Here is a 21,941-nt window from a genome sequence, read left to right as displayed (position 1 = left end):
GGCTTGACTTCTGGGCCTACTTCAAACTACAAATTCTTAGTGTTTTTTCAAAGAATGTATACTCGAATATTGCAAAAGTAAGAAATCCTAATTTTGGCGACCCCCATGTATTATTCCTTTGCATTTTCATTTTTTCTTTCAATTTTATTTTATTAACTTTTTCTTTCTTTTTATTGTAGGCATTTTGATTCAAAGAGAACTCCTGAACCAACACCTCGAAAAGTAGGATTAAATACTTCGACCGGTGGAATTCATGGATCTATTTCATCTTTAGAAAGTTTGTCTAGAAAATCACCATTTAGTTCACCAAGTGGTACTTATCGGAAGAAAAAACCAGCTCCACCTCCACCTACTAGTCGAGATGTTTTTGGAAGTAAAGACACTACTGCCATGGCATTTAAAGATATGAAAGTATGCTTATATTCTTGAATCTTTATTTTTTATACTCTTTGGTCATGTAATATTAGTTAAAATACCCTGAGTTATCTAAACATTTCCCGGCATTGATATTGCCCATCGATCAAAATTTGAAACCGAATTTTTTTTAAATAAGTAACTTTTGTTTGAAATGATTTTTAGTTAACTCAATATATACGGGGTATTTAACCCTTATTACTTGCTATTTCTTATTTATTTATTTTTTTTTTTAATATAAAATTTTTATTTAGAACATAACATCACCGCCTACTGTAAAATTACGTAAAAATAGACCTGCACCAGCTCCACCACCACAATCAACACGACCCAAATCATTAATTCAGTCACCAACAACTTCTTCTCTAAACGATTCATCATTAAGTACTTTTGATGAGGATATTGCGCATAGTTCACAAAAAAATCATAAAATAAATAGTAGTCCCACAAAAAGTACAAATTCGGAAATTGAAAAAGAAAAAAATAGTAAAGATGAGAAAAATAGAAATCGTCAAAGTATGACACTTGCAACAACACCACATCCGATACCTCATCAAAGTAAGTTGATAACGCGCCTTTACAGATTACTCTTCCGAAATCGATTTTCTAGACGTAATAAAAGTCAATAATTTCAAATAAAAGTATTATTTATTTATTTATTATTGTAAATCATTATGTAATTTAAATAAAATATTCTTAATTCTTGTTCCAACAAATTAATTTTAAAACAAAATATAAAAAGTAATAATATTTTGTTACATAGTACAGTACATAACTGTCAAGAAAAGTCGTTAAGTTATTCAGTTCATTTTAAGTTGACTTACGACTTAAATTAATTGTAAAATATTACCCAATATCAGTTATTTTCGTAAGTGATTAATTTGCTCCCAGAACAATAAAGCATCCAAAAATAAATGAGTGAAAATGGCATTACAATGGATTCTCTATAATTCGAATCTCGTTAAATTGTAATCAGTAAGTAAAAAAAATGCCATTCCCTTCCGCTGAAGCCCTAAATACGTGGTATCTCGAATTGTTTAGACTTTGATACTCGAACAAATTATTTCCCTGGAAGGTAGAAAAAAAAGAAGGTAAAGTCTGTTACTCGAATTTCAAAAAGCAGACTCATATTTCTAGCATATAACCAACAGAACTAATGAATTTTTATTAATGCTAGTGTTTTGTAAAAAAAAATAGCACAAAAAAATAAACTCATAATAATAATAATGGGATTTAACTTCGGTTTCTCAGACCACGTCTGTAACAGAGGCCACCCACATCATTATTTTTAATCTTTATTTATTTGTTAAACTATAAATATACAATTAACTTTATGATGTGGGTGGAGACATAAACTCAAGTACTAAGACTGCTCTCATGGTAAGTAATGTCTAGTTTTCGAAAAATATTATCCGTCTTATTGACTTGGTCAGCCTTCAGTCTGCAAAAATGAGATTAATGCCCTTGCTAATCGCTAAAATCTCTTTTACAAAGAACCAGTGATTCCATAGTAAATATTTTGAAAAAAAAAATTGCATCTGTTTACCGAGCTCATGCACACCTCACAATCTTTGCGTTTCCATTTTCTCCAAAGAAAAAAGGAAAAGTAAATATAATTCTCCATATAGATACTTTTGTACTCAGTATCTAACTAAAATTTACGAAGAAGTCGCGGGAAAAGGTTGGAAATAGCAATTAAAGAAGGTAACTAGATTTAAATCAGATAAGTTTTATTTAGGCCATAAGAGCCAGAGTGGAAAAAAATTATCAATATCTTCATTTACTAAAGCTATGATCATTTGAATACAGAACTTCGGGTTTTCCAGCTAAGAGATACTCTATCTAGCGTTTTTATAAAGAACCCACATCTCCGGTTACCAATACAATCCATTCTTATTCCATTAATAAAAATTTTTGATATTTGTTTCCAAGGAATCAAAATTGTACTGTTTTTTAATTTTCTAATTATTTGTCCTAAGATTTAAAAAAAAAAAACTGACGTTTTGAACTGTCAAAAATTCTGTCAAAGATCACTCTAGCTTTCATAGCATCGTTGTTTTTTAAATAACACCACATTCGAAGCAGTTAAAGAAAGTGGTTCTTTCTAGCAAAGGCATCTGACGATTAAAACAAACAAAAAATCTCTTTCTATTTCGAATTTTTATACTAATGAAAAAAAAATTAAAACTTTAGCAAAGTAGTATTAACAATACATAAGGCAGGAGAAACTTTTAAGTTGATCGAAATGAGACTAACAGTTTTTGTTTTTCTGCTATACATTAGGAATCATCTGTTTACTTTTGATAAATTTGTAAACGCTAACTTTAAAAATAATTTTGCACATCATTCGGCAATAAATATTCTTATATTATTGGTTTATAAAAACAAATTAATATTTATTGGTTTATAAAAACAAATTAATATTTATATAATTTGAAGAGACTAACTAAATAAATTACATTTAATACCGCAGGACAGCCATGTCTAGTGGTGCTCGGCTCAAAATTAAATGGTTGGTTTTTTGCACTTCTTCACTATCATTTTTGGGATTGGCAGTAAGATTTTCAGTCATTTTCAAAACAGTTACATTATTTAATTTTTGTTATTTTTCGCTGCAAAATTGTTGGGAAATGAAATTGTTTTGCAACAAGATTGCAACTTTAATCAAGTTCGCTTAGACCTAGAAATGATGCGAATATAACAGAAAATTGAGAAAAATATTTGAATAAATTTTTGGAAACTTACAATTAGATAAAAACAATTTGATATTGGGTTTTCAATTTATTAAAGTATAAAATTCAATAATATTTATTAGTGATTTCAATAATATTTAAAGAAAATCGTTGTAGGTTGAAAATTTATCATAAATTTTATTTATTAATAAATTCCATTATACTTGTAGGTGACTCACCAGCAGATAGTAGTGATATATCAATAAATTTGTCACCACCAAATAAAAGTACATATGGTAAATGGAAACGTAAGAAAGGTCCAGCACCACCACGACCTGTACCGCAACGTCGCCAAATTAATATATTACCTGCAGATGAATTACGTCGACAACTTGATATTATTGAAATTCAACAACAGGGATTAGAAAAACAAGGCGTTAAATTAGAACAATTGATTCGATTGAAGAGTGAAATGCCTGGAGTTAATGAAGGTACTTTTATTAATTTTATTAACGCCGAATTTTCAAGAAACATTGAAAACAAAGTTTAAAAAGGGCAAAAGATAATTTATTTAATTTATGTTGACTATATTATTTAATTTGATTTTAGATTCATCATTGACTCAAGAAGTTGAAGATTTGGTTTTGCAGTTATTTGAATTAGTCAATGAGAAAAATGAATTGTTCAGAAAGCAAGCAGAATTAATGTACTTGTGAGTATTTTTTATCTTTAAATTTGCAAACTACACATACGTAGACATTTTAGTAGTCGTAAATGGCGAATGTTATAATTTTATAGCATTTATTTTGCGAATTATGAACTTTTAAATTCGGTAAAATTCGAATTTAAGTAAAAATATATAGCCTACCGTAGTCTTACCGTTTCCGAATCTACCGTTTTTTGTTTGAAATGATCTGGCAAAACTGTCAGTATTCACGAATGCCCGTGGATGACTGACTTCTGTAAAGACTGACTATCAGTCTTGTATGTTCCACGAGAGAAGTACTCCTGCAATCTCTAAGGTTGTCAACATTTGTACTTCAATCAAATTTTTTATATTTTCCATATTTCCTAATTCCTATATATAGATTTAACCAACGATTAATTTATATTTCAGACGACGCCAACAACGTTTAGAAGAAGAACATGCTGATTTAGAATATCAAATTCGTTGTCTAATGGAACGCCCAGAAAGTAATAAAACTGATTACGATAAAGCCAGGGAAGAGGAACTGATTAATCGTTTAATAGAGGTCGTTGAAACAAGAAATGAAATTATTGAATGCTTAGAAATGGATCGAATACGTGAAGCGGAAGAGGATGAAAGTATAAGCACTCATTTAAATTTGTATGCAGCAAAACGTGACGAAGATTTACATAGCATAACATCATCTTCACAAGAATCCACAAAACTATCCAAAAAAGAAAAGAAAAAACAAAAGAAAATTAAAAAAACAAAAGGTGTTACAATTGACGCAGATAAAGATGTGGATGAAACAGAAATTGTTCAAAAAGAGAAAAAGAAGAAAAAATTTATTAGTTTATTTCATGTTTAAAAAAAATTTTTGGAATATATATTTTTATATGCAAATGAGATGTTTCTCATCAACATTTAAGAATGACTTGAACAAAGTAAAGACGTTATTTTTATATTTGATGGCATACTATAATTAATTAATTAGTCAAAATAATCCTATTTAATTATTAATTAACCTCTAAACTTAAATGAACTATTATTGCCTCGAAGAGAAAAGAATAACACAAAAATATAAATAAATGTCTTCGATTGTCTCAAAGTTAAAGATAACAAGAAAATTTATTTTTTAAATGCGTAAAACTATAAAATTTATATAAAAAATAAATTTTTGAAAACTTAAATTTTTTACTTGAGACATCGACGATTTATTCTGTGGCTTCGTTGACTCAAAATTAGAGAAATCATTTTAACTTGAGTTTTCAGGGTTGAATAAACGTAGTAATGATGCATTTCAATGGCTCCAATAAATTTTTTTATCATACATATCGTAATTATAAAGCCTGGGGCCTCTAGAAATAAAAAAAGTACTTTATTGTAAGAATAAAAAAGCGTTTTATTCGGGAAATTTGGGGAACAACAAAATTATTTTTGTTAATAAATTAACTTCTCCACTCAATTTAATAGAGTTTTTATAAAAAATTGCACCTTTGTTCCTTACTCGGAAGCTTTAAGAAGGATGCTTTTGTAAATCTACACAAAATTAGAGTTTAATTTATATATACCGCGGTTTATTTGGTCAGAAACTCAGGTGGAATTACATGGATTCGACAAAACTTAAATTTTTGGAAATACAGAGATACCGTTTCGGTCTTAGCCTTGAATCATAGATTTAGTAGTAACATTTTTTATATTTAAGTTCAGAGGTTTATATAAATATATACAATTATGTTTGGTATTCAAAGCTTTGGGCGAATGGTGATTAGATTCATATAATCACTATATTTTTGTGTCATAGATTTTTTTCTAAAATAAAGTGCCACTTGATGTAAATGAAAAAAATTGCAAAAGTGTACAAAGTACAATAAATTACTAAAAAAAATCTAAAAAAATCATATTTCTCTTTATTAACTACGAAAACCATCTTCAAATGATATATGATGTGTCCTACTTTGAAGTTACTTGTCGTAAAAATCAAAGTAAAAAATTGTCAATCATTTTGAATCAAAATTATGTTTTAATCATTCAGACTGGTCGCCTTTGATACCACAATCGAGAGAGAAAATCTCACATTGTGGTCTAAATTGTGGTTTATTTAACCTACTTAACTGAAGTAATAAGAAAAACTCTTACAGATTTTTTTTTCTTTATATTTTGAGTTTAAAAAAAAAATTGTACTCACTATTCTGTAGAGTATGAAATTTTGTAAAAATAAAAAAATCTTTCAAGATGCCAGTTGAAATTTTGAAAAAAAAACCGTTTAAAAATAATATGTAACCGTTCTGAAGGGTTTAAAATGAAATTTATTTTGATTCAAATTAATGTTTCTTCATTATTAGGTTTCAAACACACAAATAAGAATTTGTACTTAGCGAATGTAATTTTTTAGTTCTATTTGCAATAAATTTTTAACCGACTTCAAACAAAAAAGGAGGAGGTTATCAATTCGACTGTATTTTGTATAAATAATTTTGAATTGAATTAAATAGATAACAGCATTTAATAAGATGCACAAATTTATTTCATGTAGTCTAAATTTTACCAATAAATTTTAAAAGTATAATAGTTTTATGTCAGAAGTGTGGTCCATCTTCTAGATCAAAAAAAGTAGGTTAATAATTTTCAAATGATTCAATTACAGTTGATGCTGCATTACCCTCTTAGCGATAGACTGCATTCAACATTCAAGGTTGAGAAAAAGGGTTGGGAAATTTAAATTATTCGTCCTTGCAATAACTATTTAAATGTTTCATTACGGGCCTTATAACTTGTTATATTAATAAAATTGAGTAAAACTGATTCAAAAGACAGAAGCCTAAAAGTAATTGTTAGTCAAGAATAAGGTTTACGGAGGAACAAACTAAAACGTTCCAATGCAGTTAATCTAATATTTGTTAATATTTTCATATCAACAACAAGCAACTGTAGATAAAGTTTGACGTGCCCGCTACAAAATTTACACGTATATATATTAAAATCATCACTCCCATTTTTCGATAGAACCTTAAATTTTCAATCAGAATAGTCACCCTACATATCGATGCGAGGGTTGAGGTTTTTCAGGCTAATTATTTAAACAAAACAAATAATAGTGAGTAACATCATTTAATTGTAATTGACTCTAATTTTCTTTATTTGTTTCATTTTCCATACCTGTCAATAAAATGGATTAAACTTAATTTTTCTAAATTTTTACAATAGTTTTAAAATTTAAAACACTCTTATGAAAATTTTAATTCAGCTTTTTTGGGAAAATTATTTTACTTTATAATTCTAGTGAAATCAATATTTACAGGATTCAAATTGAGACAAATTAAGCATTTAAAACTACTTTTAAAGTTGTGGCACATTGTACGATTATAAAACATATAATAATCAATTTACTAGGCTTTTTTTAAATTTTCGCACAATTTACATCCATTTTTTATTTACTTTACTAATAACTTTTTGATAAATTAACAAACTTAATTTTTATTTAAGAATATTAATTTTATTTTTTTATTTATTTAGTCAGTAATTTTTCTGTTCAATATAATTTTATCTTTTATGGAATTATCAATTATTTTTTCATTAACATTTTTTTTTTTATTCCTTTATTTTCTGTAACAATATTTAAAAATTATTTTTTGTAAGTGTGATCATATTTTTTATAACATTTTGTGTTCGTTTATTTTATATCCATTATACCATTGTATTAATTGACTTTTTATTAAAGTCATTTCTTTATTAATAAATATAATATACATTTATATTTGTTGTTTTATTTAAACTTTTCAGAATTTATTCCACAACAAACTGTATAATAGCTTCCCGTTTTGTTTTTAAATACTTCACAATTCAGTTAATAAGAAAAATAAGTTTTTGGAAATAAAAAATGCTATGCCGAGCAATATTTCTATTAATAAGGCACTCTTAACTGCACAAGCCTCAGAATTTTCCTCGAGTTTTCTTAATTTCTTTATCGAGTTTGGCAATATTATATTATAAATAAGTGTAAATAGGAAAACTAAGGGCAATTACTACTGTATTAAATATTCAGCGAATAAGTATTTCCAAAATTTCTTAAATTGTTAGTAGGAAATTAATTTTTTTCATAAATCGTTGTATACCGACGAAGCTAATCCCATGTTCGATAAAGCAATTAAAATCAGTTAATAAGCCTTGAAACAGTCAAATCAAAGTCCAACGGTAAGTTTATTTCGCTTTTAAAATTTAAAATAAATAAATAAAAATCTTTATATATTTTAAATTTTGTTTGATTTTTTTTCTATCCCATTTTTCCTTTCAGAACAAAATTATTAAGTAATTAATTATTCATAAAGGTAATTATTAAGTTAATTATTATATGATTTTATATAAGCCGGGTGGCTGAGTGGGTATAGCACTTGTCTGTGTCACCAAGGTACGCTGGTTCGTACCATGGTGGTGTTAAAAATTTTACTTTAATATTAAATAAATTTTTACTGATGTTAAAAATTTTCCACTCTTTTTATAGTTTAAATTATCTCCATACCCCGCCCTCTTGTTATAAATAACGTCAGTTATGCATATGTTATAAATCACTATTCTGCCTGGAGGTGGGAATTTAAATATATCTCACTCTTTAAAATCATATTCTCCTGCTACAAAATACTAAAAATCTGTCCGTACAAATGGCTTTTATGTTAAAATTTGAAACTTTTTAATAGGAGAACATGTCATATAGTTTATCTCACTCATATTCTCCTATTACAAAATATTAAATTTTGTGATTCTAAAATAAAGCTCCGCGATCTTAGCACCTCATGTGCGGAATTTCGATTGACCAATTATACCATCTGAAAGGTCAGAAATTGGTCATAAAAGGTCAGTTGGTCTCATTAATTGGTCAGCATCAGAAAATTTTTTATTAAAGATTGAAAAAACTCCACCTATGCGCGATCGGGAAGCATTCGCTGATAATTGGTCAGCTAATATAAATAATAATAATTGGTCAGTTTAACTTTTTTTATATTCAAAAAATAATATAATTTCGAAAAAATTTTCAATTTTTTCAACATTTGTACTAGGAGAACATAAGTGGGAATTAGTAGTTCCTGATAAGGAGAAAGGTGAGTAAGTGTTTTCACCCCGAAAGTCTAAAATTTTATTTTGGCAGAAAGTTATTGGCCTGTCCACTAGAGGTCACACTCACCAAACACGGGTGTGCAGACCACTAACTTTCTGACTTACGAGGTGACAACAATTACCTTGCTATCAGGTACTACTTATTCCGTCCGTCCTTGATGTTCTCCTAGTAGAAATGTGAAAAAAATTGAAGTTTTTGAACGAAAAAAAACTAATTTTTTCATCATTTACTAGGCAAACATGCTGTGGTGGAAATTTGAAAAAAAATGAAAATAAAAATCAGATTTTGCTTAAAAGATTTAATGAACTTTTTTTTAATATATGTCGTCACCTAGTTTCGAACCAAGGGACTATTTATTCGAAGTCAGATACGCTAACCATTATACCATTAGGGCTCTGTTATTCGTATTAATAAATAATTATATTCATATTTTCGACTTTCTTAAATTATAACAAAAAGTAAAACTCATTTTCGGAAAATTTTGAGTAGTATTATTACAAAAAAAAATGGCAAACGAAGTTTGAAATACTTACCTATCGTGAAGTTCGAAATACTCACCTATTTTTAACTGAAATAATATTGTATAGCTACAGAGAGATGGGGAAAAATAAAATAAAAACAGGGTTTGAGTTTTCAACTTTATTTAAATGAAATCAAAATACATAAAAACTATTTACGAATTACTTGCACATAATTCCATCTTAAAAAAATTTTACAAACCAAATACCACACAAAAATAAAATAAAAATCCAAAAAGAATATTACGTATTTACAATCCAATTTCTTTATCTCACCTATATTTTATAAGAATTTGTTTGTACCTTTACTAAAAAAAAATTAATTAGTTAATTAATAATTTTGTTCTGAAAGGAAAAATGGGATAGAATAAAATAAAACAAAATTTAAAATATATAACGATATTTATTTATTTATATTAATTTGAAAACGTTATCCCGAAAATTGATTTTTTACTATATAAAATAACCATTATTATTATTCATTCAAATTTTTTATAGGTGACATATGTACAAATATATATAATACAAGTGAAAACAAACAATTGACTGAGTTAATTGTTGAAATACCATGCATAGTCAGTGTTGATTTATTTATCACATTACACATACAAACATGTGACACATACATAACTGATAATCAAGTATAGTACCTATTATAAAATTTCCGCCTAATTGGCGCCCTCACGAGTAAACAGTGATGTTTATGAAAAAAAATTTTACATTTAAACTTTTGTTCTATCTCTAACGGTTTACAAGATGGGTCCTACGGACCCAAGACCCAATTCACCTATGATGCTCATTTACGAACTTGACCTCACTTTTTACGTCCTGAGTACGCTGTAAAAATTTCAGCTCGATATCTTTTTTCGTTTTTGAGTTATCGTGTCCACAGACGGACGGGTGGACGGACGGACAACCGGAAATGGACTAATTAGGTGATTTTATGAACACCTATGACAAAATTTTTATACTAACATCATTATTTTTAAGCGTTACAAACTTGGGACTAAACTTAATATACTATGTATATTTCATATATACATGGTATAAAAAGAGTGAAAAATTTAAATAAAAGGAAAAATTCATTTTTTTAAAAGTAAAAATTTTATCCATTTTTTTTTTTTTTGATATGTACTACCATGAAGGTTATAGAACAGGAGAAAGATCGCTATGTACTAAACACTAAAGCATTAGCGTACCTGTCCCTAAAAATTTGTAGAATTTATAGTTCATTTTTAAGCCACCAGCCGCGCTTTCATCAAGAAGTAGTATCTGTGAAGTTAGCTGTTGTTGTTAGCATAATGTACAAATTGATATATCATTTGAAATTAGCGCACAACAGCCCGCTTTTATTGATACTAGTTAGCGGTCGCAGCGCCTCACTTATTTTATCCATATTTCGGGGACAATATTTTCTATAGCGATCGTTCTCCTGCCTATATGCTTCATGTGTACTACTATCAAATATACATGTATATTTGATAGTAGTACATATCAAAAAAAAAAAAATTATAAAAAAAATATTTCCCCTACTCTGTCTGGTTTATAGTGAAGAGCTGTGCGTAAGTACTCACTGTCCTGATAAAACCATCCGGCTCAAAGCATGCGCGTTACGACAGAGACAACTTTTTTAATTTTTTTTAATATTAAATTAAACTGACCAATTATTTATATTAGCTGACCAATTATCAGCGAATGCTTCCCGATCGCGCATAGGTGGAGTTTTTTATTTTTTCTGCGAATGAGGTGCTAAACTTATTAATTGACCTTGAAAAACTTTAATCTTTAATAAAAAATTTTCTGATGCTGACCAATTAATGAGACCAACTGACCTTTTATGACCAATTTCTGACCTTTCAGATGGTATAATTGGTCAATCGAAATTCCGCACATGAGGATGCCAAACTTATTAATTGACCTTGAACAACTTTAATCTTTAATAAAAAATTTTCTGATGCTGACCAATTAATGAGACCAACTGACCTTTTATGACCAATTTCTGACCTTTCAGATGGTATAATTGGTCAATCGAAATTCCGCACATGAGGTGCTAAGATCGCGGAGCTGGATATAAAGCCAACGTAATTTGGTCCCCCTACAAAAATTTCTTTTCGGATTAATTAATTATAATCTCTTTTAATCTTTTTTTCGTCGTTCACTCTTCATTGTTTGAGCATTGCCGAAAGAAAATTTTGTGGGGGGCCAAATTACGTTAGCTCGAAATGTTTTAGCTCTTGCTTGAGGAACCTAACTATATGCATACGTCATACACGAACAAGAGTGTATGTGACTTGAGGACCTCTATATTATATTAAAAGTGAAACAAACATATTTTTAGCGATTCAAACATAACCTCCAACTGATTATTCAGTTTCAGCCTGAGCTAGATATCTGGATGTTTGTTGAAGGTTCAAAAGTGCATAAATTAAGTCCATTTTCTATTATGGTCTTTATGACACACATTCGATACACTAGTATTCAAACTTCAAAACAATTATACAAATACCTTTTACGTGAATGTAAAAAACTGCCATTAGATGCTTCGAAACATTACAAATTTATGATAAGACAAGTAAACAATTTTTATGAATTTAAAAACAAAGTAAAATAAAATTTATGTCTTTTTTTTAGAGCTACAAGCAATTTGAGACTGAAACTGATGAAGCTCGAATAAAAGAAATAATAAACAAGTCTGTGGAGGATGCTTTATGGATAGTTAAAAAATATACCAAACAATCTTAAATTATGACAAAAACGCAAATTGTATGTTCTAAACATGTTGATGTCCCAGAAAAATCATTTTGGGATGCTATATCGCTTTGGAATTATAATACTCACTATATCAATAGACGTCTAATTGGTTCAAAAGAACTATTTCGCGCAGAAATTATTCTTTTCAATTCTGAAATAGATTTTTTAACGAATTTATCACCTTTGAATGTTCCAATTCAAAAGGTTGATGCTCAAGCTTTATGCACACATTTTAATAACTACGAATCATTTGATAGTATTAAAGTAATTTATAATGATGACAGTAATGATAAAAAATTATGCTTGTATATATTTCTACTTTTGCCAAAAGTATCTTCTGCTACGAATTTGCTGCAAGTTTGTTTAATTGGTAAGAAATTTAACAGAATCCTAGTGTATTTTCTAAATTAAATGTTTCTAGTGCAGGTTCAGAACTTAGACTTAATAAAACGATCTGAGAGATATAAATTAAATAAAAAACTTTTAACAAAAAGAAAACCGACTTCAAAAGAAAAACTTTTCCAAAACAAATAAATATGCACTGAAAAGTAAAAAAATAACTGAAAAGTAAAAAAATAATGTAGTTAAAATTATTGTTATTTTCGGAGTCGGTGTCAGCCAAGGAAACAACTCTGACAGAACAGTTTGCTACATTAGCTTGGCTGACACCGACTCCAAAAATAACAATAATTTTAACTACATTATATTTTCGTTATTTTTTTACTTTTTAGTGCATATTTATTTGTTGTTTTTTTTATTTTGTGATTTTTAGTGAATCTGAAGTACACTAACTAATTTGTCACTGAAAAAAGAATCATCAAAATCGGTTGGCTTGATATTGAGTTATTCGTCCTCTTGTCGTGCATACTTAATGCAAATTTAAGACTTTTATAGTTTTCTCATGGATGTCGTTGTCAGAACTGGACCAAAATGAAATGGGACTACACGGGATGCATCAGCTTTGAAACAGATAAAGAATCATCAAAATCGGTTCACCCAGTCAAAAGTTCTGAAGTTACAAACATAAAAAAAAAATACAATCGAATTGATAACCTCCTCCGTTTTTGTTTGAAGTCGGTTAATAAAGATAAACCCAAATCTTTCCACCATAGCCATTAGTGCTCAATTTTTTATAAACATATTTGTGTAAAAATGTTAATCCTCAATATTTGAACAATCTTTTACAGATAAAGTTAAAAATAAAATATACTACAAGAATTTAAGCAGTGAAAGCTCAACATTAGCGCCCAATTTTCTTTATGGCTTTAATTTTACAAATAAAACTTTAGAATTTTGGATTGATGATACTATTAATAGTTCAGACAAAAGTGTTCAGTGGCTATCAACAAAAGTTTTTTCAAAAATCGAAAAATGGGCTTTGGAAGCTGAAAAATTCGAAACATCTATATGTAAATCTTTATCGTTGGTCTCTGTGGATGAATATTGTACATTATATCAAGAGTTGAAATTGAAATACGCAGCTAAAATTATTGAAGTATGAAAAATAAAGTTAATTCACCGTACTATTAGTCTGATCTACATCCAATAAAATATTAATTAGTCGTTGTCTTAATTATAAAGACTACATATCTCAAAAGAAATAAATGTTTTTATTGCATTCGAAAAAACAAGAAATTTTATAACTTGCAAAAAATCTTTTTGCTTTTGAGATAGGGTGTTTTTAATTTTAAGACAACAAATACAAAACCATAACTTTTGATAACTTGAAGCCTTGAATTTTTAATTAGATTTGTTTTCAGATTCATTTCTTTATACTAGAACTTCTATAAATCAAAGTTTCAATTCTTTTATCCGCATAATTTGTTTTCTCGTGTCTTTGCTTTCATACTTACCGACCTACTTAAAGGATTTTCTACTTTCTCGTATTAGTCCCATATAGCATACGTGTCAGTCAAGGCCGAGAGTAAAGGTAAAAAGGTCCAAGGGAAGAACTAAATTTGGATGCCACATCCAAAAATTATTCGTTATAATAAATTACTAAATCTATCTTGTCCCTTTGAGCTAAGTAAAAAGTTTTTGATTAACTTTATTTTAGAGAAAAGTCGCTCAGCTTTCGCAGTCGAGTGACAGGGATAGTTAGTTATCCCCTTCCAAGGGGCCTCGGATCACCACCTCGTTTGCCTTATTGCAATTTCGGCTCTGTGCACAATTCGAGTATGTTTTCTCATTTGTTTTTCGAACTTCAATTTATCATAAAACTAGAATTATTCATTTTACCGTGAAATTCAAGTTTATCGAGAGTCGTTATACAATTTTTATTTCGGATCTAAATCAGACAAATAGTGTATGCAAGAGATTTTATTAATGAAAAATATGTAGGTATGGCCTGAAAATACGGATCCTTTAAAATTTGTGTATGAAGATGTTGCCATTGCAACTTATCTAATTTTAATATGGAGACAAGAAATGAAGTCTAAAAGTTTATCGAGGAAACCACGTTTTGTTGATCTTGGTTGTGGTAATGGATTGTTAGTTTACATACTAAATCAAGAAGGCTATGAGGGTAAAGGAATTGATGTAAGAAGCCGTAAGATTTGGAAAATATATCCACCTACAGTAATTTTAGAGGTATTATGTTTTTTGGACATTTCTTCCATTTATAATCTGTCATGGTTTAAAAGAAATTCTGATTTTTTTACGATTGCGAAAATTATGTTCATTATGGGAACATAGTAGTATGTATTGGAGGAAAAGCCATAAGGATTTTCGATCCCCATTAAAATCTACAAAATTTATATATTAGTTCGAGGGAAAACCTTTTTTTGTTATGTGATAAATACATACTTGAAATTTCGCGAGTCGCTTTCCTTATGGCGAGTCTAACAAACTTTCTCTACGACTTTTTCAAGTGGTCATAGTGTCCGGCAAATTTTCTATTACGTTTTTATATACCGATAGCATAAATATGACGCTATCACGCTCATTTGAAAACGAACCATTTTCGAAACAAGTTTTAATATGTAGATTCGTCAAAAGGAACCCACTTACAAAGTTTTAAGTATTAATTAACAAAAAGAATGCTGTCCCGCGGACTGTATAATTTGACGTAAATCTATTTTCAATTTAATTTGAGCGTGATCCTTTGTTAGGAGTAAAAAGACTGATTTATCATATTTAGGTATCAACGATAACGCCGTCCAGTCAAAATTTATTTCCAGACTACGATTGGCTAATTGGAAATCATTCTGACGAATTAACACCATGGATTCCAGTAATCGCTGCACGCAGCTCTGTAAATTGTAATTACTTTTTATTGCCTTGCTGTGCTTACGATTTTAATGGTCAAAAATATCAACGAGTAGATTCATCAAAGAGTCAATATGCAGAATATTTAGAATATGTTGAGAAAATTTCAAATATTTGTCAATATCAAACTTTGAAAGATAAATTACGAATTCCATCCACAAAGCGAATATGTTTAATAGGTATACGAAATTCTATAAATCAAAATTACGACGATGATATACAAAAATTTATTGATGAACGTTGTAATGGAACATCTGAAAATGATAATTGGGCCAAAGATTTTGTAGCACGATCTAACGTTGAGCTTGTAAGAAATTGTACAAAACTGGATAAAAGTATTGTCAATGAAATTATTAAAATTGTTACACAAAAGTTACTGGATGAAAAAAATTATATTTTAAATGAATTTGGTAACGAGTGGAATAAAGGTGGCCGATTTTCAATTAAAGATCTTGTATCAATTATACCTTCGGAACAATTAAGAAAATTGAAAAATGAATGTGGTGGTTTACAAACTTTGTTAAAAAATCATCATTTTATTTTTCAAGTTGTTCAAGGCTTTGTAGAATTTCGAATTCCTTCCGCCAAAATAGATAACAAAAATGCTAAAAAAACTCAATGCTGGTTTCAATTAAATCATCCAAATGGATGTCCTGTTTCTGAAGATAATTGTAGATATAAACATTGTTAATATATTAAAATTTTATTTTTAATGAAAATTTCGTTTTCTTATTATCACTTCCTACTAAAGATATAAAGACTACCTCGGTATTAAAAAAAATTAACCCGTTCGGTTTTTCAACACGATAATTGAGAGAAAAATAGTTTTTAGGAAAAAATCGGAGTGAAGGAAGGAATTTTCAACAAATCGAAAAGGTTTTAAAAACCGTTTTCTTTGCAAAAAATAAAGGCGGAAAAAGCATTTTAAAAGCAAACAAAAAATAAGGGGGTTGTAGCTAACGATACAAATGAGACTTGCTAGTCAAATACGATGGAAACGACGAAAAAACACGATTTAATCGTGAACAAATTGTTTTTCGTAATTTTTTTTCACGGATTGCATGATTCGTAGGAAATCCGTTCGAGGCTCAAATTGTTGCTTTTAATAGTATCTTTTTCGTCTCAAAATAATATTATTTCTGAAAATGCAAAAATAGAATTTGGGAAAAGCTACACGTGATCGGAAACGAAGTATCCTACGATAATTATCCATCTCGTAAATGTATGTTGAAACCGCTAAACAAAATGGGAATTTACATTTTTTCCGCGATAAAAACATGTTTTCTCGTAAAGTTTCTAACGGATTTGACCTAATCTAGTCTCATTTTTTCAATAGCGATAGAACTCTCTGTTTTTGGTTTACTTTAATCCTTTTTCCGTCCTTTTTTTTGGCAAAAACCCGGTTTTTCGCACCCTCCGATTTAAAATTTACCGAAGTATTTTTTTTATAAACTACTATTATTCAAATTATCGCGTTGAAAAACCTGTACTAAATATATATCAGAGATCAACTACGAAAATGGTAGTTTACCTAACTTCAGACTATAAATAACTCAATTTTTTTACAAAATAAATGTTTAATAAAAAGAAATTTTTTAGAATTTTTGTTCCTGTCTCTTATTGCGCTTGAGAATAGAGTTCCATCTGCTCTTATTTCTCTTATTTGTTAGAAAATTAAAACTGTGCAACCACCTTTATGATTTCTCAATCCCGCAGCCATGTCGTTTCCTGTAGTCGATTGACCAACAGCATGAGTCGCATCCAAAGAGGTTATATATAACATAGAAACTTAAAAGCATAGGAAACACAACCAGTGAATTATTGACCGTTAAAAAAGAAACCGTTTTCCCTCTTTGTTTGCCTGACAAACCGCTATATTAATATTTTGAACTATTGTATAAATACGTAGGTGCATGTCTGTGTATTTTATAAAGGTAATATAAGACAGGCAAAGGCAACTAATACGCGTACTTTTTTTAGGTCTCTTTCTATAACGATCAACCGTTTGGATCGCCACATTACGGTTCTATGTTATTACTTCTATGGTTGCATCTCATAGACAAATTCAATTATATAGAGGAATTTGTACTGTCAGATTATGTCAAATTTTACTGTAAAAAAATTTTGTAAAATTAAAAATACAACAAAAATTGACATAAAAAAGAAATATATAATTTATTTTCAGATTTTTATTATTCTTATGAAATATATATAACAAGAATTAACTTATATAATTCCTATTTTATTTGCAACATCTAATGCATCGTAGTCGCGGGCTAGACGAACGTAGGCTTTCTTCTTTCCATCGGGCCTGAAAAACAAATATTAATTTTTAAACGAAAAATTTACTTTACAAATTAAGCAGTAATAGGGAATTTTTTAAAATTTTCAGTAACGTGTTTAAGTTTTATTTTCATATAATCTCAAAGAGATTCCCACACAATTATATCATCATTATAACTTTGTTTCGATTTCAAATTTATAGAGAAAACAATTTCTCAACGAGTGTCAATGAAACCTGTTCTTCAAAACTTTCACAAAAAACAGAACTATTTGAATCGTTCGTTTAAATTTGCTCAGTTTTTACTAGGCGTCGGTTAAAGTTGGTATCTTAAATGGATTAACTTAGTATAAATTAATTCCTGAATTTTAGTCTCCAGAAAAATATGTTACTTATTGCTTAATTTTCGGTTAAGTGTCGCGAAATTAGCGACGATTCTCTTACAATTAACATTTATGTTACGAATCAGACTTATTATATCCGATTATACTACATAATCGAACTAAAAAACATGCATTCACGATAATTGGAATAAAATGTTCAAAATGACCCAATTTTACTTATTTAGCTTTTATTTTGTTAAGGAAATTTTACGTATTTTCGTTTTGGTAATTACACTTTTATGTTTTAACGTAAGAACACGTGCTTTTTTTGACACATTTGGTGAACTCATTTATTCAGGACATAAAAAATGTACGCTCGATTCAAATTTTAAGAATACGTAGAAATTGGACGATAATAATAAATAAACTTTTAAATAAATAAAAACCATACCTGATTAAAGTGTTTACTTTTGCTACGTCAATATCGTACAATTTCTTAACTGAAGCTTTGATATGATGTTTGTTGGCTTTTGTGTGAACAATAAATACTAATGTATTGTTATCTTCAATCTTTTTCATGGCAGCTTCAGTTGTTAATGGGAATTTAATTATGTTGTAAGCATCCATACTAGAAAAAATAAGTAAAAATTGTATTAAAAAACTTATTCACTTATCCAAAATGTTTCCGAATTACTTTTTTTTTTGTTCAGAAATGTGTTTTTCATTTTATTACCTTTTATAAAAATAATATCAAAGACCTCACACCTGATCATCATTTTAAAGAATCATTAAACAAAAATAAGAAAATTAAATTACCGATTTCTTGAAGGAACTGCTTTCCTTGGGTATTTGGGTTGACGTGGTGGACGTAAAGTTTTTGGTCTTCTAAAGTGCACCGATGTGCGGATTTTACGTACACGTGTTCCATTTGGTCCTTTGATTATCTACAATAACAAAAGATAAAAAAATTAAAACTAGCAAAATATTTTAGTTAAAAATAAATTTAAAAAAAACACTCACTTTCTTTTGAACTTTAAGAGCTTTCACAACGGGTTTCACTAATGCTTTGTTTACTCTTTGTTGTTTTGGTGCAACCTTCTTTTGTGGTTTAGTTGCTAATTTTGCAGCAGCTTTAACTGGTACTTTGGGTTTTGATGCAACTGGAGCTGTTTTGGGTGTTGGTTTCTTGCCAGCTGCTGCTTTTCCAACAGCTGATTTTGCACCCTTTTTGGCTAATGGTTTAGCAGCAGCGCCTTTAGCTGGAGCTTTAGCAGCGGCAGCTGGTTTACCGGCAGCTTTAGCACTAGTTGTAGATGTTTTGGCTTTAGCTGCAGCTGGACCTTTAGCAGATACTTTTGGTACGGATGCAGATTTTGCTGCTGGCTTAGCAGTTGATGTTGTTGATTTTGTAGCTTTGGCAGCAGCTGGGGCTTTTCCAGCAGCAGGTGCTTTAGCTGAAGCGGGTTTAGCGGCAGCTGGTGCTTTTGCTGCAGCTGGTTTAGCGGCAGCAGGTGCTTTTGCAGATGCAGGTTTAGCTGCTTTTGGAGCAGCTGCTGCAGCTTTAGGAGCTGCAGTTGATGGAGCAGATTTACTTGCAGCTGGAGCTGAAGCTGGTTTTGCTGGAGCCTTGGCGGCGGCGGCTGCTGGTTTAGGTGCAGGTGCCTTAGCAGACGTTGACGATGCAGCTGCTTTTGGAGCAGCAGCTTTCTTTTCGGCTGGCTTTGCAGCTGTAATGAACAAACATTATATATATTTACATGTTTTTTAAAGGTTAGAAAACGCACAACTAAAACACTATTATTTTAAAAGTTCAGAAAGTGTTAAAATTTATTTTCACTAATTTTTCAAAGAGATTCCCACACAAAAATTCATCATGTACATATGAAACATAAAATATACATAGTTTCAAAACAAGCATGTGGCCCGGCCGCGTGGCCACACTTCTTGTAAATATTACCTTAATCTTACACAATATGTTTAAAATTTTGAATAATATTGGCTAAATATAATTATTGTTTTATTTTTTTTGTCAATAATAACCACTTACCCGGTTTATCAGTCGGTTTTGGCTTCGTTGGTGCCATTTTCTTATTCACTTATGTGATTCTAAAACGAAAAGAACTAACCTCCCGGATACACCACTTCACATGAATGATTATAGTGACATCTACAATAGATATTATACTTCTACACTAAATAATTTCCGCAGATAAATGTGGGTAATTTAAATATTTAAATATTTTTGTTTGAAATATTGTCTTTTATAACTAAAACTAGAAATTTAATAATGGATTTAATGAATACCCAGCAATATAATATACAGAATCCTTATTCCAAATTCATGACATTGCAATAATACCAAATCCTTGATAATTCGTTAATTAAAATTAATACTATGTACTACCCTTTTTCAATTTTCCGAGATAATAGGAAATAAGAAATAATCAAATTACAGCTAGAGTAATGAAATTTGGGTAAAATTTGTACACTAAAATGAAAAAGTTCAAGTTTTTGTGATTTTATGATATAAATTGTATTTCAAAGAATTAATTCGCTGGAAAATTATGGGCACACCAAAATACACATTTTTACGAAACAGATGATAAGACATCGATATGTATCAAAGTCTTTCATAACGATCAAGTATAATTAATAATTTTTTTTTTCTTTTGTAAATTCAGTATTATTTGCTTGTTATAATATTACAGTGGACCCCCGGTAATCCGACAAACGTTTTGCAGGGCAGTGTCGGACTATCGAATTTGTCGGATTATAGAGTACTGTCTTATAGACCCCCTATAATCCGGAATTTTTTACATAAGGATACCTTGTAATCTGACAACTCACAAATCTAATGATAAGATTCTAATATAGGATATATTCAATAATATGTACCTATTTTCCATCTTTTAATAGAAAAAAATAGTTCGGATTACAAGGGGCGCCGGATAAGCCAGGGGCCGGATAACCGGGGGTCCACTGTATTGCCGCTTATTTGTTGTAAACATGAACATAGCGCTGCCATCTAAGTTTTTTTTGTGTCTGATCAAAATCATATTTTCAGATAATTAATTATATGATTTTCAACCGAAACTGAATCTATTTTGTAGATTAGTTTTAAAAAAGACATGATTTTAATTAGTAAACAATATTTCGGTGTATTATCTAGAACTATTATCACAAAATTTTTCACAATATATATATTTGTTATTAGATGTCGTTACTCTTAAATTTCGGCCGTTTTTGAGCAGACACCGCAACTGCACCGAAGTTTTTTTTCGCCAAAACTACTCGACAACGAACCGATACTACTTTACTTTCAATTGTTTTAAATAAAATTAAAAATGCAGTACAAATAAATAAAATTAGCAACTAATAAAATTAATTGTTTAAATACTCTGCGTATATTATAACTATTATCAATGATAATTAATGAGAACTCTTGGATATTTCGAAATAAATTTCGATTTCATTTTTTTTTTCATGTAGGTATTACAATTTCAATATAGAACATATTACCCGGGCGAACCGTAACCATTAATTTAAGTAAGTACATACAGAGTAAATTTCGATTTTTGCGCCAATTTCAAAAAAGTTGATCTACGGAATTATTTACGATTCCCTTATATAATATGTTGTATATTGTAAATTGGTAATTTACAATATACAACACAAAAAAACCCTTCTAGAAAAACCGAAAGTGAAAAAAATATTAGTATTATACTCAATAGAGATTCAAAAATTTTACTTTGTGTCCCATTTCCCATTTTCAAATTCCGCAAACTGTTGTGAATATTTTTCGATTAACTTTTATTGTTTTTAATTTAAAATTTATTTGAAAAAGCCCCAATAAGGCAACAATAATACATTTTGGAAAACACCTAGAAAAGAAATTTCCTGTATTTAATATATTT

General features: G+C 29.2%; 3 protein-coding genes across 6 annotated transcripts in view; 2 read left to right on the top strand and 1 right to left on the bottom strand.

Moving 5' to 3' along the window:
- Positions 1–5,946, top strand: part of LOC123296583 (MICAL-like protein 1) — a 284,328-nt gene extending 278,382 nt beyond the window's left edge. For all 4 annotated transcript variants that reach the window (XM_044878111.1, XM_044878113.1, XM_044878112.1 and 1 more), the window contains 5 exons: positions 180–411; positions 669–972; positions 3,317–3,577; positions 3,696–3,798; positions 4,204–5,946. In XM_044878111.1, coding sequence (XP_044734046.1) covers positions 180–411; positions 669–972; positions 3,317–3,577; positions 3,696–3,798; positions 4,204–4,642 — 1,339 coding nt within the window. In that variant the 3' untranslated portion in view covers positions 4,643–5,946. The remainder of the gene's footprint in view (positions 1–179; positions 412–668; positions 973–3,316; positions 3,578–3,695; positions 3,799–4,203) is intronic.
- A 5,784-nt stretch (positions 5,947–11,730) lies between these two features.
- Positions 11,731–16,114, top strand: LOC123296173 (probable tRNA (uracil-O(2)-)-methyltransferase). Its single transcript, XM_044877635.1, has 5 exons — positions 11,731–11,977; positions 12,037–12,526; positions 13,344–13,651; positions 14,497–14,745; positions 15,296–16,114. Exons 2-5 carry the CDS (start codon positions 12,151–12,153, stop codon positions 16,112–16,114), a joined length of 1,752 nt encoding a protein of 583 aa, XP_044733570.1. The 5' UTR covers positions 11,731–11,977; positions 12,037–12,150.
- A 1,483-nt stretch (positions 16,115–17,597) lies between these two features.
- On the bottom strand, positions 17,598–20,194 carry LOC123295615 (neurofilament heavy polypeptide). Its single transcript, XM_044877025.1, has 5 exons — positions 20,075–20,194; positions 19,048–19,754; positions 18,844–18,971; positions 18,479–18,655; positions 17,598–17,734 (listed from the first exon to the last, which is right to left on the bottom strand). The coding sequence occupies exons 1-5, from the start codon at positions 20,109–20,111 to the stop codon at positions 17,650–17,652; spliced, it is 1,134 nt and encodes a 377-aa protein (XP_044732960.1). The 5' UTR covers positions 20,112–20,194; the 3' UTR covers positions 17,598–17,649.
- Positions 20,195–21,941: the final 1,747 nt, after the last annotated feature.

Source organism: Chrysoperla carnea, chromosome 3 (assembly GCF_905475395.1).
Source record: "Chrysoperla carnea chromosome 3, inChrCarn1.1, whole genome shotgun sequence".
In the NCBI taxonomy this organism is placed as follows: Eukaryota; Metazoa; Arthropoda; class Insecta; order Neuroptera; family Chrysopidae; genus Chrysoperla; species Chrysoperla carnea.
The sequence above is the reverse complement of the archived record's forward strand: the minus strand, read 5'-3'. Positions and strand labels throughout refer to the sequence as shown.